Source organism: Marmota flaviventris, chromosome 4, assembly GCF_047511675.1.
Source record: "Marmota flaviventris isolate mMarFla1 chromosome 4, mMarFla1.hap1, whole genome shotgun sequence".
Lineage (NCBI taxonomy): Eukaryota > Metazoa > Chordata > Mammalia > Rodentia > Sciuridae > Marmota > Marmota flaviventris.
In genome coordinates, this window is record NC_092501.1 from 143,459,357 (window position 1) to 143,474,538 (window position 15,182).

The 15,182-nt window shown below is 37.7% G+C and overlaps 1 protein-coding gene across 2 annotated transcripts in view; it reads left to right on the top strand.

Annotated features, from left to right (window-relative positions):
• Flt3 (fms related receptor tyrosine kinase 3) overlaps positions 1-15,182 on the top strand; it is an 82,337-nt gene that overhangs the window by 32,176 nt on the left and 34,979 nt on the right. For both annotated transcript variants that reach the window (XM_027928736.2, XM_071611587.1), the window contains 5 exons: positions 4,031-4,160; positions 5,936-6,063; positions 6,983-7,122; positions 7,219-7,372; positions 8,527-8,695. In XM_027928736.2, the coding sequence (XP_027784537.2) occupies positions 4,031-4,160; positions 5,936-6,063; positions 6,983-7,122; positions 7,219-7,372; positions 8,527-8,695 (721 nt within the window). The remainder of the gene's footprint in view (positions 1-4,030; positions 4,161-5,935; positions 6,064-6,982; positions 7,123-7,218; positions 7,373-8,526; positions 8,696-15,182) is intronic.

Genomic DNA, 15,182 nt, shown 5'->3' on the forward strand with positions numbered 1-15,182 from the left:
ACTACTGTATCGGACAGTACAGGTCTATACAAATGCTGGGCTATGCAAACTGTACAGAGCAATCCAAATGTCCTTACCCAGGGAGACAGCTATGTTGGATCACCGCCTCCATCTGCTTTCTGGCATCTCATTTTGTCCCCATTAAGCACAGACCTAACATTTGCACAGACTTAATGCTGTGCACACTGAGTGCATTGTTTTACTTTACATGACTAATAAAAGTAACTGTGGTAACATAGTTCATGTGTCTCTAGGGGGCCAGGGCACTGCTCCACAAACTCTGGGTTAATGCCACTTTAAATTAGCTTTCCTGGTGACACTTTGGTGCAGTTTGCCAGGCTCCCTTCTTTCTTGTCAGTGATTCCACACAAAGCTGGGGTGTGGTGCCTGTGTGCCCAGCCCATAAGGGCACTGGGTCAGGAATGGCCACAATCACCCTTTGCTGAGGGTGTTCTACCTGTATCACTTCAGATGCTCACAATGACCAACACCTGCACGTAGATGTGAAAATAGGCACTCCTGAGACATGATAATGGTCACAGCTAAATTCCAATTTAAGCCAGGTCTACACTTTTCACACTATGCTGCACTGGGCCTTGTGTGTGAGAGTGTGGCCTTGCAGTCAGAGATACTGACAGCAGAGAGTGCTTCACATTCCCAGAAGGGTCATGGTACTGGGTCATGGTACAACCGTGGGGTGTTAGGTTCCAAAGTTAGTTCCCAAGACAAAAATCAGGTAAAGTCAAAATTTGAAAATCCCTTCAATTATTCTGAAACTAGTAAGACCATAGTGCTAGAAAAGCAAAATCAAGAATTACCTTTGATTTTCGATCTTGATTCACGAGCTTCTCTACTTCCTTATTCTCCTTTATTGGACACTATGTGCTCCAGGCTGGAAGAGGATAAGAAATTCTTGCTCTCTCTTTTTGTCAAGGGCATATAATTATGTAAGGGAAGTGGGCATCTGCTGTGGCCCTATTATATTTAGACTTACAGTGTAAAAATATAGTAACAATTGATCAATTAAATTAGAACTTTTTAAAAAGTATTCTGCTGAGTGGTGGGGTTCAAAACAAAAACAAAATTGGTGGGAGTGACTTGGCAATAGTCAGTGTGAAAGAGACAATCACAAGCTCTGTATTAACTAAGAGTGTGGCATGGTTGCTAAAATAGTAAACTTGAACCTTGGCAGTATATGTGAAAATATATTGTCTAGCCCAAGGAAATGAATAGATTATTATTTTCAGTTCCGCATTTTTTTTCAGATAAATATGGATAAAACACAGCAAAAAAAAAAATAGTGAAGAATTTGGAACGCCTTAAATTAGGAGCAGCTCAGGGAATTGGGGATGTTTGGCATAGAGAAGGGAATATTTTGAGGAGTAGCAATTGATTATAATGAAATATAGAGGAAATAATTCTGGGATTTTGAGTCAGGAAACCTAGGCTAACTTGTTAAAATGCCTTGGGTGGTAATTATCTCTCTTGACCTCAGTTTTTATTTTAAATATTTGAAGTACTACCATGTAGAAGCAAAGCTAGACTTAAAAAACAATTGCTGTAGAGGGTAAAATTGGGACCCAACATTAGAAATTACAGGGATGAAAAGTTAAAAACCACCACAACATAGGAAAGGTACTTACCGTTCCCAGTCAACAAAAGATTAATGTTCATAATATGTAATGATCTTCTGTAAATCAGTAAGAAGCAAAGCAAAACAAAACCCAGTAGAAAATGAACAAAAACGACAAATGGTCATTTTATTTCTAGAATATGAAACTGAAATGGTCAATAAACACGTGTTAAAAGATAAACTTTAAAATTTTAAGAGTTTGAACAGACAGTGATTCATGAATTGGGCAAGTGGTGGGTTCCATTAAGGAGTTGTGAGGGGAAAATTTTTACAAAACATTCACAGAAGCAAGACAAAGAAGAGATTTGATAGGTTAAAGTGGAAAGTCCCCAGTTAGAGGTTAGTTGGCAGTTTTAATTTGGCTAATTTTCTAGGTAGAGGTTGGTTGGCGGTTTCTAATTGGTTACACTTAAGTTCATTGTGCTGTTTCCACAGAGCTGGGTTTGGTTTGATTATGTAGGAACCCAGGGCACTGGAGCCATCTCAGTACAATGGCCTTCCAACAAATTATTTTAATATACATTAAGTTAATTATTAAATTAAGACCACAATGAGATACTGTTTTATACCCTCTAGATCACTGAAAATTAAGAAGTCTTGGTAAGTATACAGAGAATAGGAACTGTTGAATAGCATTAACTAATATAACCACTTTGGAAAACTAATTTTCATTATGTATAAAATTGAACATGCTCATATATTTAAACCAGCAGTTCCACTCCTGGGTTGTATTACTAAAGGAAATGTTATACACATGTCTTGGTAGAAATGCGTGGAATGTTTAAAAAACTGGAAACAAACATCCACTGCAGGAAAATGAAAAACAGATGGTGATTTACTTACCAGTGGAATGCTATATAGCTGTAAACAAAAGCAAAAACAATGAAGGATAACATGCAAAACCACGGCTGAATCTTAAGAAATAAGGTTGGGCTGGGCATGGTGGTGCGCTGAAGGCTGAGGCAGGAGGATTATGAGTTCAAAGCCAGCCTCAGCAATTTAGCAAGGCCCTAAGCAACTTAGTGAGACCCTGTCCCAAAATAAAATATAAAATGAGCTGGGGTTGTGGCTCAGAGGTTAATTGCCCCTATGTTCAGTTCCTGGTACAAAAAAAAAAAAAGTTGGATAAAAAAATAAAGTTGTAGATGCAATATATTGAGTGATACAATATTTTGAAGCTCAAGAACAAGACAAATTAATATATTGTTTAGGGACACATATTTTTGTGGTAAATCTAGTTTTTGAAGTGCAGGAATGATAAGTACAAAATTCAGGATATGTGTTACCTAGGATTGAGAGGTAGGGAGAAGCATAAAATTAGGTTAAAATGTATTAATTAATATTCAAATTACTAAATTAGGTCAGGGGTCCAGGAGGATTTGTTAAAATCATTATGCTTCACAATTTACATGCCATATATTCCTCCATTTATATATACACATATATACCAGAAGATACATCCTATTCCTTCATATATGCATGCATACACACATATATCAATGCATTGCATTTTAAATTGAAATTTGTTATAAGAAATTAAGTCTAGGGAAGGTTTTATTTTCATTTTTTTAAAAGTTTGTTAAAAATAGAAGAAAGAAGGAAAATGATCAGCTTTGGCGGGGTAGTGAACTCCAGTTCCTAGAAAAGTCCAAGTAGGAGTGGAAAAGTTTATATGTGGAACATGGTTGGGAGGATAGGTAGTGTGTGTGTGTGTGTGTGTGTGTGTGTGTGTGTTGTATGATGGTCCACTGTGAACAGCCTCTAAATTCTGTTCCAATTCTAACTCCATTCTACTCATATTTTTACATTTCTACATTATAATATATTTATACCTTGGTGTAGATGAAATTATGGGAAGAAAGTTGAGGGTTTTGTTTTTGTTTTGGCTCTAGGGATTGAACTCAGGAGCACTCAACCACTGAACCACATCCCCAGCCCTATTTTGTGTTTTATTTAGAGACAGGGTCTCACTGAGTTGTGAGGTTAGTGCCTCGCTTTTGCTAAGGCTGGCTTTGAGCCACTGCGCCCTGCTAGAATGTTGTTTTAAGCTGTATGTTAAATAAAGGGTTTAAGCTGTATATTATTGCTGCTAGTTTCCCTTTTTTATGCACATCAATATTTCCATTTTCACATTACTTTACTTACTTTAGTTATCTCTGGATTTGTGAATGTCCAAAGAAATTGACCAAGAGGATTATTGTTAAAGTTGACATTGCCGCTATAGTTGAATTTAATGTATTGCCTGGGTGTGGGGGGAGTGTATACTGCTATAATATAAAGTATTAATGTTTCTTAATGATGCAGATTTTTTTGAGGGGGCTGCTAAGACAATAATTTTTAAAAATATCAATAAAATGTTAATAAGTATTAATATGTTAATAATTTATGATGCTGTAGATACACTGCTTTACACATTAAGAAGACCTTACTTTAGAAAAATGGAAAATCAGGATGCCCTGGTCTGTATATCTGAAAGTGTTCCAGAACCGATCGTGGAATGGGTGTTCTGTGATTCGCAGGGTGAAAGGTATGAGATGTGAAAAGATAACTGCTATGATTATTAATTTTTTTTGGTAAAGAGGGTTTTGAGGTCTGCTCACATCAACTGCAGGCTCCTCCCTGTCATCATACTCCATGAGTTATGGTATTGTTAAGTTATGGTATTGTTGATTCCTGGAGTATCTGGTTGGGGGGAAAAGATATTGGTTTTAAATACAGTCTCTTATAAGTAAGAAATTCTCTGTGACTAAATGTTTAATTTGTGGTCATTTTTTGTTCTGGAAACATAATTTAATATAATTGTTTAAAGATCAAGAATCTAAAGCCAGAGAACCTGGCTTTGAACCCTGGTTTGCCTGCTAACTGTGTAGCCTTGGACAAGTTATTTAACCTCTCTGGGCTTCATTTGAAGAAAGAGAATGTTAACAAATATCATACAGAATTATGATGATGATTAAATGAGTTGATTACTCATGAAGCATATAGAACAGTTTCTGGCAGATACAAATACAGAGTCAATGTTTACTTTTCTTTTTCCATATGTGCCATCACTAAGCTCTCCGTAAGCAAGAATTCTTGAGGTTTGAACTAGTTGAAGCCTACTGAACCATTTTTTTTTTTTTTGAAAAATGGGAGAAAATAGAAAGAGGAAAAGAAAAAAAGCCAGGTTCCCAAATGATATGAATGTGATCTCAAATTTTAGAAGTACAAAAAAAGATTCTTGAAACATACATATATACATTATATACAGAGAAAAAAGATTGATAAGATACATATCAATATGATAACAGTTGTTATCTCAGAGTAATAGGATTGGATAACTTTATATTCTTTTCTTTGGGTTTTTCAGTATTATCCAACATTCATACAATGAACTGTTATTATTGTCTTGTAATTAAAAACAACTCAAGGAAGGCTACACAAAGAAAAGAGTAACTTGATTCTAGGGATGAAGAGAAGAGAGATGCTTCACAGATTCCAAAACCTTTATGTGCTTTGGGAAAAGCCTGGATTAGGGAAACGCTGTTAGGGAACCAAAGTCCACTTTGTGTTGAGGCCGGAGACAGTGTTGCTCTGTGGACTACTGAGATGGGCTTGGCTTTGTGACACTTAGACTTTTTCCTTTTTTGTCTTCCTTTTTAGTTCTTCCTTTCCCTGTTTTTAAAAGGCAACCAAAAACGTTGCCAAGCAAAAGAAAATTTTAACTGTTTATGATGTAGTGTTATTCTAACAAATTGAGATAATGAGTAACCAGCTAGTTTCCTTAGGAACCCTTAACTGAAGCGATACATTTGTGTTTACCTGTTTTTTTTTTTTTTGTTTTTTTTTTGTTTGTTTGTGGTATGGGGGATTGAACTCAGAAACGCTGAACTACATCCTCAGCCCTATTGTGTATTTTATTTAGAGACAGAGTCTCACTGAGTTGCTTAGCACCTCGTTTTTCTGAGGCTGGTTTCAAACTCAAGATCCTCCTGCCTCAGCCTCCTGAGCAGCTGGGGTTACAGGTGTATACCACTGAGCCCAGTTTGTTTACTTTTTGATCTGCTCTTTGTTTTTTTTAATTTTTGCTTTTTTTTTTTTTTTAATTTTTGGCTCCTTAAGACAGGCTCAAGAACCTGTAACTCTGCACTCCTGAACATACATCTGTCTTTCTTTTTTTTTTTTTTTTTTTTGAGTTGTTGTGTTTGGAACCCAGGGCCTCACACATGCAAAGCCAGTGCCCTACCACTGAGCTACAACTCCAGCCCACAGCAGTCATTTAAAACCATATTTAGTCAAAGGGCCTTTGTTTTCTAATTACAGCTGTCAAGAAGAAAGTCCAGCTGTTGTTAAAAAGGAGGAAAAGGTACTTCATGAATTATTTGGAACAGATATAAGGTGTTGTGCAAGAAATGAACTGGGCAGAGAATGTACCAAGCTGTTCACAATAGGTAACACTCTAATATCATGTCCTTCTTATTTATTTTTTCTCCCATGCTGGGGACGCATCTGGGGCTTGGGGCATGCTAGGTGAACGCTCTATCACTGAGTTACACCCTTAACCCTATCATGTACTTTTATTTTCAGTGACTATTCCTTAGAAATTATCTGGGACTAACAGCAATCAAGTAATCATTCAGCTTCAGAAATTCTATCTTTTCTTTTTAATTTTTTTTAATTGTAGTTGGACACAACACCTTTATTTTATTTACTTATTTATTTTTTTTATGTGGTGCTGAGGATCGAACCCAGCACCTCACACATGCTAGGCGAGCACTCTACTGCTGAACCAAACCCCAGCCCCTCTCTCTTTTTTTCATAGCATTTAGTTTTATCTTATTTGATTAAGTGCTGGGGATTGAATCCAGGGCCTTGTGCATGCTAAGTATGCACTCTTACCACTGAGCTACACCCCAGGCCCCTTTATATCATTTAAAATGTGATATTATGGATGCTGTAAGAACTGATTTCTCACCAAAGAGTAGTAAACCTCTAAAAGGTTATTTCATTAATACGGTTAATAATACTGGAGATGTTAAAATCTTTGTCCTCATAGGGGAATGAAGGGAAGGGAGGGGGAATGGGCATGGGAAAGGCAGTAGACAGAATGGGACATCACTTTCCTATGTTCACGTATGAAAACGTGACCAGTATAACTCCACATCACGTACAGCCACAAGGATGGGAAATTATACGCCATGTATGTATATTATGTCAAAATACATTCTACTATCATGTATAACTAAAAAGAACAAATAAAAAAATTTTTAAAAAAAACCTTTGTCCTTCAGGATACTCAGTGTATATTTTTGAGATGAGGGGAAAAAATCACTTTTTTTTTTTATTACTTGGGGTGTTTTCATTTTCTAGATTTAAATCAAACTCCTCAGACCACGCTTCCCCAGTTATTCCTGAAAGTGGGGGAACCCTTATGGATAAGGTGCAAAGCCATTCATGTGAACCACGGATTTGGGCTCACCTGGGAATTAGAAAACAAAGTCCTCGAGGAGGTAAGGTGACAAGTTTGTGTTCTGAAAATGCAGGAACAATGAGGTAATAGCACCGCTGAAATCACTAAATGCAAACTCTGTTTTATTAACACCCAGGGCAGCTACTTTGAGATGAGTACCTATTCAAGAAACAGAACGATGATACGGATTCTGTTTGCCTTTGTATCATCAGTGGGAAGAAACGACACTGGATATTACACTTGTTCCTCCTCGGAGCATCCCAGTCAGTCAGCTTTGGTTACCATCCTGGGTAATGCAGGCTGCTCATGCAATCTTTATCCATCATTTGTAGTTGCTTTTAGTGTGGAATGTGTGGTATGTAACACAAATGCTGATTTCAATCTGATGTTACCATTAAAACACTGAAAAAGAAATTGAGTTAGAACAGTTTTTCAAAGATAAGCTGCCCACTCCTTTCCTTTCCCAGTTAAATCATACTCTCACTTGAATGCCACAGTCTTTGCATGTATCACTGTAGTGTGACCATCTGTTTGTATGCTTTTGTCCTCCAATAGTTTCCTAAGGACAGGGACATCCCTTCTATCTTTGTGGGTCCAGAGCCTGGTGCCATATAGTTTCTTAATAAATACATGTTCTAAGAACCTGCTGCCAGCCATTACTATGTAAACTGTACAAGCACTGAGCTGAATGGAAATGGGGGTGGGCTACGTAGCATTTCAAAATAATTATGCTTAAGTAATCTCGGATTAGGACGCAGACCCTAGCCAAAATGAAAATGCTAAGCAATGCAGGAATTCTCTTAGCAAACTAATAAGGAAATGTTCTGCAAGAACAATGTGTGAATATTGCCAGCCAGCTTGCTCTTTTATTTGCACCTCGAGATCATTTTTATTTGGGACCCAGGACTGAGAGACTTACTTTGGCTGAGAGCAGAGTTTTTCGTTCTTTGTTCTCAGTGTATACATGTTGGGCTGGCAGTGGGGGAACCCTTCAGCCTCTTGATATTGTCTGTAAAGTCTTGTAGGTTTATTTATGTATTTGTCTAGGAAAAGGGTCAATTATTTACATCTAATTCTTTTTTTTTATAATTATTTTTAGTTGTAGATGGACACAATACCTTTATTTTTATTTATTTATTTTTATGTGGTGCTGAGGATTGAACCTAGTGCCTCACATGTGGCAGGCAAGTGCTCTACTCCTGAGCCCCAGCCCCAGTCCCTATATCCCATTCTTCAAGGAATTTTGACTCCAAAAGATTATGAGCTCAGGCTTAGAACTGGAGATAAGACTCTTCCATTTCTGAGAGTTTCAAACCTGACCTGCAGCATGCCAAACTCTGAGCTTTCTTGCATCAAATGTATGAATAAAAATTCATTTTGTCATCTCAATACATTTTCATCTGAATGCCATTATCTAATTTATAAATGCCTCTTTATTTTTCAGAAAAGGGATTTATAAATGCTACCAATTCAAGTGAAGATTATGAAATTGATCAATATGAAGACTTTTGCTTTTCTGTCAGGTTTAAAGCATACCCACAAATCCGATGTACATGGACCTTCTCTCGAAAATCATTTCCATGTGAACAAAGGGGTCTGGAAGATGGATACAGGTGAGACAACACAGCGCTCTCAGACTTACCATTATTAGCATGATTCTCCTTTCTCATTACCCTCAAGAGAAATTGTTCCCATTTTTTTCTTTTTTGAAACAGTGTCTTCTTATGTTGCCCAGGCTAACCTCCTGGGCCCACATGTACTTATGGAAGCAAATTCTCTAATTGTGAGTTTATATATAGATACATGCATATATTTATGTATTTATATATATATATATTTTTTCCCCAAAACATGCTAAGCAAATGCGCTTTTCTTTTTAGTACCAGGCATTGAACCCAGGGGTGCTTAACCACTGAGCCATATCCCCACCCTTTTTTATATTTTATTAAGAGACAGGGTCTCCGTAAGTTGCTGAGGCTGACTTTGAACTCACCATCTTCCTGCCTCAGTCTCTCAATAAGCATGTGCTCTTACCACTGAGCTACATACACCCCTAGTCCCACAAATTTCTAAAGTTGAAATTGAAGACAAGAAAACAAAAGGCATATCGTGAGGCTATAGTAGCAATCTTACAATCACTTCAGAGAGTATAGCCCACTCTGTGAAAAACGGAATCATGTTTGTATAGTATGGTTCTGTGGCATTTTCTGAGTCATAAGACTGTTACTTCCTATTTGAGAGTACTACACTGTAGTACACCGAGTCTCCTGAGCACGCTGCAGATGACTGAGGAAGTAAAACTCCCTAAAACCAGAACCCATTGCCTATAGGTATATTGATGTATGTTTTTAAAAAATAAATGCAGAAATAATCCAACCATAGTGTTGAAAGGAAAACTTGCTTTTCCAGAGCATTTGGGCAACCATGTTCCAGATTCTCTTACGGAAGTAATTCTTCATTCCCTCTTTAGAAAACAAAATCCTAACTTACCCACTGTGTCTTCTGTGGCTTCCATGTTTTTCTGTAACCCCTCTGATCTCTTAAAACTAAAGCGGTGTGACTAAAGCTGTGGTTCAGGTTGGGCTATGAGCAACTGAGAGGAACATGCCCTTTCTCTAACAAGACAATACTCAAGAGTAAAATCTTTGTTTATCAGTATGTGGTTTATAAACCAACTGTACAAGAATCGTCTGGGCAAATGTTTCAAAATGTGTGTTCCTTGCCTCTATTCCAGACATGCTGAAACAAAATTAGGTCCGAGTTCCCATTTTTTTCTTTTTTGAAACAGTGTCTTCTTATGTTGCCCAGGCTGGCTTCCTGGGCTCAAGCAGTCATTCTGTCTCAGCCTCCTGAGTATCTGGGACTTCAGGCCTGAGGCTGAATTTTTTTTTTAAGTTTTTTTTTTTTTTTTTTTTTTTTAATATTTATTGTTTTTAGTTCGCGGCGGACACAACATCTTTGTTTGTATGTGGTGCTGAGGATCGAACCCCGGCCGCACGCATGCCAGGCGAGCGCGCTACCACTTGAGCCACATCCCCAGCCCCGATGCTGAATTTTTAATAAGAACTGTTGGTAATTTTTGTGCTGTCCAGTACAGTAGCCACTAGCCACATATGGCTAGTCTAAATTAGGATGTGCCACAGCTCTAAAATACACAACAAATTTTGAAGAGTTTTTGTATGAAAAATAAGAATGTAAACTACCTCATTAATTAATTTTATATTAATTACATGTAAAGATGATGATATTTTGTATATATGAAGTTAAACAAAATCAGTTTTCAGTTTAATTTTACCTGCTTCATTTTACTTTCTTTACATAGCTAAGAATTTAAAGTTGGCATATGTGTCTTGCTTTCATGGCTCACTTATTTTATTGGAGAAAGTTCTTTTCACCTTGATTCTTCTAAGTATTTGTGTCATGGTTATTGTGCTTTTATTTATTTCTCAAATGATTTGTAACCAGTCTCTGGTCTTTGTTCAGATTTTTTTGTGTGTGATGTTGAGGATTGAACCCAGGGTCTTGCACATGGTAGCCAACCCCTCTGCTACTGAGCTATATATAAAAACCCTGTTTGGATTTTTAGAAAGAGTTGCAAATCTGAGTTTTCAAAGAAACTTTTATCTTGTTTTGCCCAAACTCTTAATATTCAAAGGATTCACTGTCAAGGTAATTAAAAATGCTACCTTTGACCTGGGAGCTGACAAATATGCATTCCCCCAGCTCAGGGTTTCTCAACAGCAGCCAGATAGTTCTTTATTTTAGAGGACACTATCCTGTGCATTATAGGATACTTACCAACATCTCTGGCCTCCACCCACTGGATGCCAGCAGCATATCTCCCTTCTCCTGGTAGTGATGACGAAATATCACTCCAGATATTACCATATGTCCCCTGGTAGGAAAAATTGCCTTTGATTGAGGAGCACTGTCTTCTAGGGATCTCCCTATCATCATGAACTCTTATTGACACCAGCACAATTATACAAGTAGCAGGTCAGAGATTCGACTCCACTCTACCCTAGTTGAGTAGATTACCAATTGCCCAATGTTCAGAAAGTTTATCAGTGTATTACTGTCCCTTCCCTTCTTTGTATTATGTGAATGCATTATCTAACAAAATGTTAGATAAGCTTCTAGCATTATGGGATTAGATTGTGAATCCCATTCAAAGAAATAAAGATCAATTCAATTTAGTTCAACAAATGTCAGTGTAATATCTTCTTGTTGGGTTTGATACTATTAGGAGCATCAAATTTATACAAGAGTGAATAAGGTAATATCTTTCTCCCTCTCCTCTCAAATTACACAGATTGCTGCTGTGCTAGTGACATCTTGCATAGCCTTTGAGATTTTACATAATTGTGGGTGAATCTTGTGGGCTGGTTAATGATTTCATGCGATGGCCACAATTTCCACCCCTGAACCCTAGTAGTTTTCCTACAGAGGTGCCAAATTAATGAATTGAGCAGATCCTGACTCCCATGGTGTTCCATATCTTTGTCATTCCTAATTATCTGCTAGCAGAGTTACTTCTTTGTCTATTGAATCTCACCTCTTGGATTATAATCTCCATAAGGATAGGTGCTCTGCCATTTCTCTATCTCTGTACAATGCCTTCTTCAGTAAATGTGTGTCTAGTAAATGAATGAATTCATCATCGTCCTTGGAAAGCAGCTCAAAGTACACAATCTGGGACAAAGATGAGTCAATGGCATCTTCTTTGTACTACAGGGACCACAAGTGGCACTGACCACAACACTCAGTCTTTCTTTGATTTAAAAATTCTCAAAGAGGCTACAATGTTTTTTAGTGCTCTGGAGGTGCCAGATAATATGGGCCACTGAATACCCAAGGCAAAGGAAAGATGCTCAAAATGACTGAACAAAATCTGAACAATGGAAAATTTGAGCACGTCTCTGAGCGTTCTGGGTGTCTTTTCCTCTCCACATCATGGTCTAAATTGAGATTGAGTTATTTTCATCTTTTGATGATAAAAAGTTTCACATTTACTAATTAGCCAAAAGAACAGTGCCGTGAGCATCCTTAACCCAATTTAATGGAATTGAACGTGGATGGTGAAGTGTCCTGTTTTAATCGTGTTGCAAGAGATGATTTTATTGGCAAAGAGACATGAGTTTTTAAAATCTGTAACTGAAAGCCCAAGTAACAACATGACTCCTGCAGAAGGTTTGGTGTGGTCGTGTCGTGTGTGCCAGAAGTCCGTCAGCTTCCCCACCTTCACAGCTTCATTTCTCCAATTTACTTCCTCAAATATTGCCCCCAGCGCTCAGTAGGGCTTGCTTTTGTGTGTCTACATTTGATGAAATTGTAATTTTCCAGCTGTCCTGGCATCCTGGTCTTGACAAAAGCATCCAGGATATTTCACCTGTTGTTTGGCATAACCTCCTACCTATAACCTTCATCATAAACACCAAATCTATGTTAGTTTATTCCAGTTTCTTGGTTAAAAAAGAAAAACTTATATTAGATCATTGTAATTATATAGGAATCTCTTCTGAAAGACTCTTCTTTAGCCTGGCCCAAGTCTTGAGTTTTCCTTGTCCCTGAAATATCTCATCTTTCTACTCTGTGAATCTCAGTTCTGCCTACACCTCCTACCCCCATTCCAGGCAACAACTGCAGTGTGACAACTTCTAGGTAAACAGCAGGCTGACGGTCATGTGGGTTCTGGATGATGAACCAGGGCCTGCTCTAGAGAAGCAAGGGCAAACTGAAAAGCAGGCTCTCAAAAACAGTGAATGGTATGTCCCTGCAGAGGCTGAGAGAACCTGTGGAAGAATGTTTTAAATATTTTTGGTACAGGAGGTGAGCCTGAATGTGTACAGGGAGAAGATGTTTGGGCCTAGTCAAGTACCAAGCGCTCCCAACTAAGTCCTGTTCCCTTTTACTTCTGCTCTTTGTCACTGTGAGCCTGGGTCCCTTTTTCCCCAAAGACCCCACTCAGTTTTAAGTTCTCAGTCACATCCTATGAAGCCACTTATTAAAACTGAAAGGTACTTTGAACTTTTACCTCATGCCAGACAATGTGCAGAGTATATGGGTTACCTTATTTAATCCTAATTGTCCCATTTTTAAAAAGATGGAAACTGAGGCTGTTACCTACCCAGTCATATAAGGCAAAATCACTACCATTCACTGACTCTTTGTTTTGTGAGATTGCCTTTAATAAAGTAGAAATACCAGCCATGATTCTATCTCCAGAGATAATATATTTTTTTACTTTTTCTATGTAACCATCATGGTAGAAGTGTAAAGTATAGATTTTTGTACAAACATGAAATCATGTCATTTGTAATATGATTTTTCATATTTAAAAATATCGTAAGTATTTTATGTTAATAGTTGTATTATTATACTACATCATTGTTTTCAATGGCTGCATAGTATTTTACATCTTAGAAATGTTTAAACTACTCCTGTTTATGGGCATTGACTTTAGTTTTTTTTGTCCCCTTACATCTTCCTTTTATTTTAATGTGGTTTGCACACTTACTGTACATCCTAGAGTAAAACTTCTCACTGTCTTTTTTCTCCCCTCTCCCGTACTGGGCATTGATACCCAGGGCCTGGCACACGTTAGGTAAGCACTTTATACAACTGAGTTACATCAGCTCTTACATTTATTTTTTATTCAAAATGATTACTAGGTATAACGAGCCACACATACAAAAAGTGCTTTTTTTGAAAATTTCTCTTCCAATGAGCAAATGAGATAAATACTATTTTAATCTTTCATTTTACAGATGAGGAAACTGAGTTGCCTAAGTTCACAGCACCAGGTAATAGCAGTGTTGGGATTCCAGAAGAAATAGTGAGCTCTGATGTCTGTGGTTTTAGTCATTTCTCTGTAAGGCCTCTTGACACAAACTCATTTCAAAAATGTGAGGCTCTCAAACCCAGTGTATAAGAAAACAGAAATACTCTGGACCTGGGGACGTGTGTAGGTTGGTGGTAGAATATTTGCCTAGTGTGTACAAGGCTCTGGGTTTCACCCCCAGCACTGCAAAAAAGAAAAAAAAAAGGAAGAAAGAAAGAAAAAACAGAGATACATATATGTTCTTTGGTTATTGAGAAAATAAAAATGTTTTTAACCTGCATGGGATGTGCCATCTTTTGCTATCGAATCTTTAATGGTTGTACACCAGGCTTGTGGGCATCTCTGAATTGAAATTTAAAATGAGCATGGTATTGTACAGAGAGCTACGAAATCATCAGCACCCCCCGACACCCCCACCGTCTTCATCTATCTCAGAACAGAAATTTGAACAGAGCAGATCTTACTACAGCCAAGCTGGGGGAACTCTGGCCAGGCTGTGTTCAGGCCTTCCACTCTGTAGCCTGAGGTTAGATGAGGTCTCCAGGCTTCCTGATCCACCGTCTTTCCTTATCCATCATCTTTCTGTGTTGTGGAAAGCCACCTTCAATCTTGTCACCCCTTCCTTCTGCACTTTCACAAGCTCTCAACTTCACCAATACATTCTTTATTAGTTAATCTCTGTCCTCTGGTTTGACTTTGACTCTTGCTCGTTAAATAAATCTTTTTTTTTTTTAACCCAATAGTAAAATTATTCTCTGAAGCTCCTAGAAAGAGCTTGCCATTTCTCAATTCCTCCCCTCTGGGCACTAAGTAGAAAATAAAATGACCTAAATCTGATGACAGAAGAGAAAACCTTTTCATAGTTGTATTAAGCATACATCTTATTAGTCTCCAAGGTATTGTTTCACTGTGAACTCAAATTTCCTGATCTCCTGTCCATGCAAGACAGGCCATTTTTAGAAAAACCCTCGGGGGAGGAGGAAGCTTTGGCTCTCCCAGACATCTAATTGGTTATTCCCCTTGGAATTCCCAGGTTCAGCCACACAGTTGTTGGCTGTTAGAAAGGAGAGGGATATATTCTATATATGTCAGTTAAGTCTAGGTTGTTGATTGTGATATTGAGTTCTATAGTTTCTTTATTCAGCTTTTGTTTGGAGGATCTGTCCAATTGTGAGAGAGGTGTGTTGAAGTCACCCATAATTATTGTGTTGTGGTCTATTTGATTCTTGAACTTGAGGAGAATTTGTTTTATGAACGTC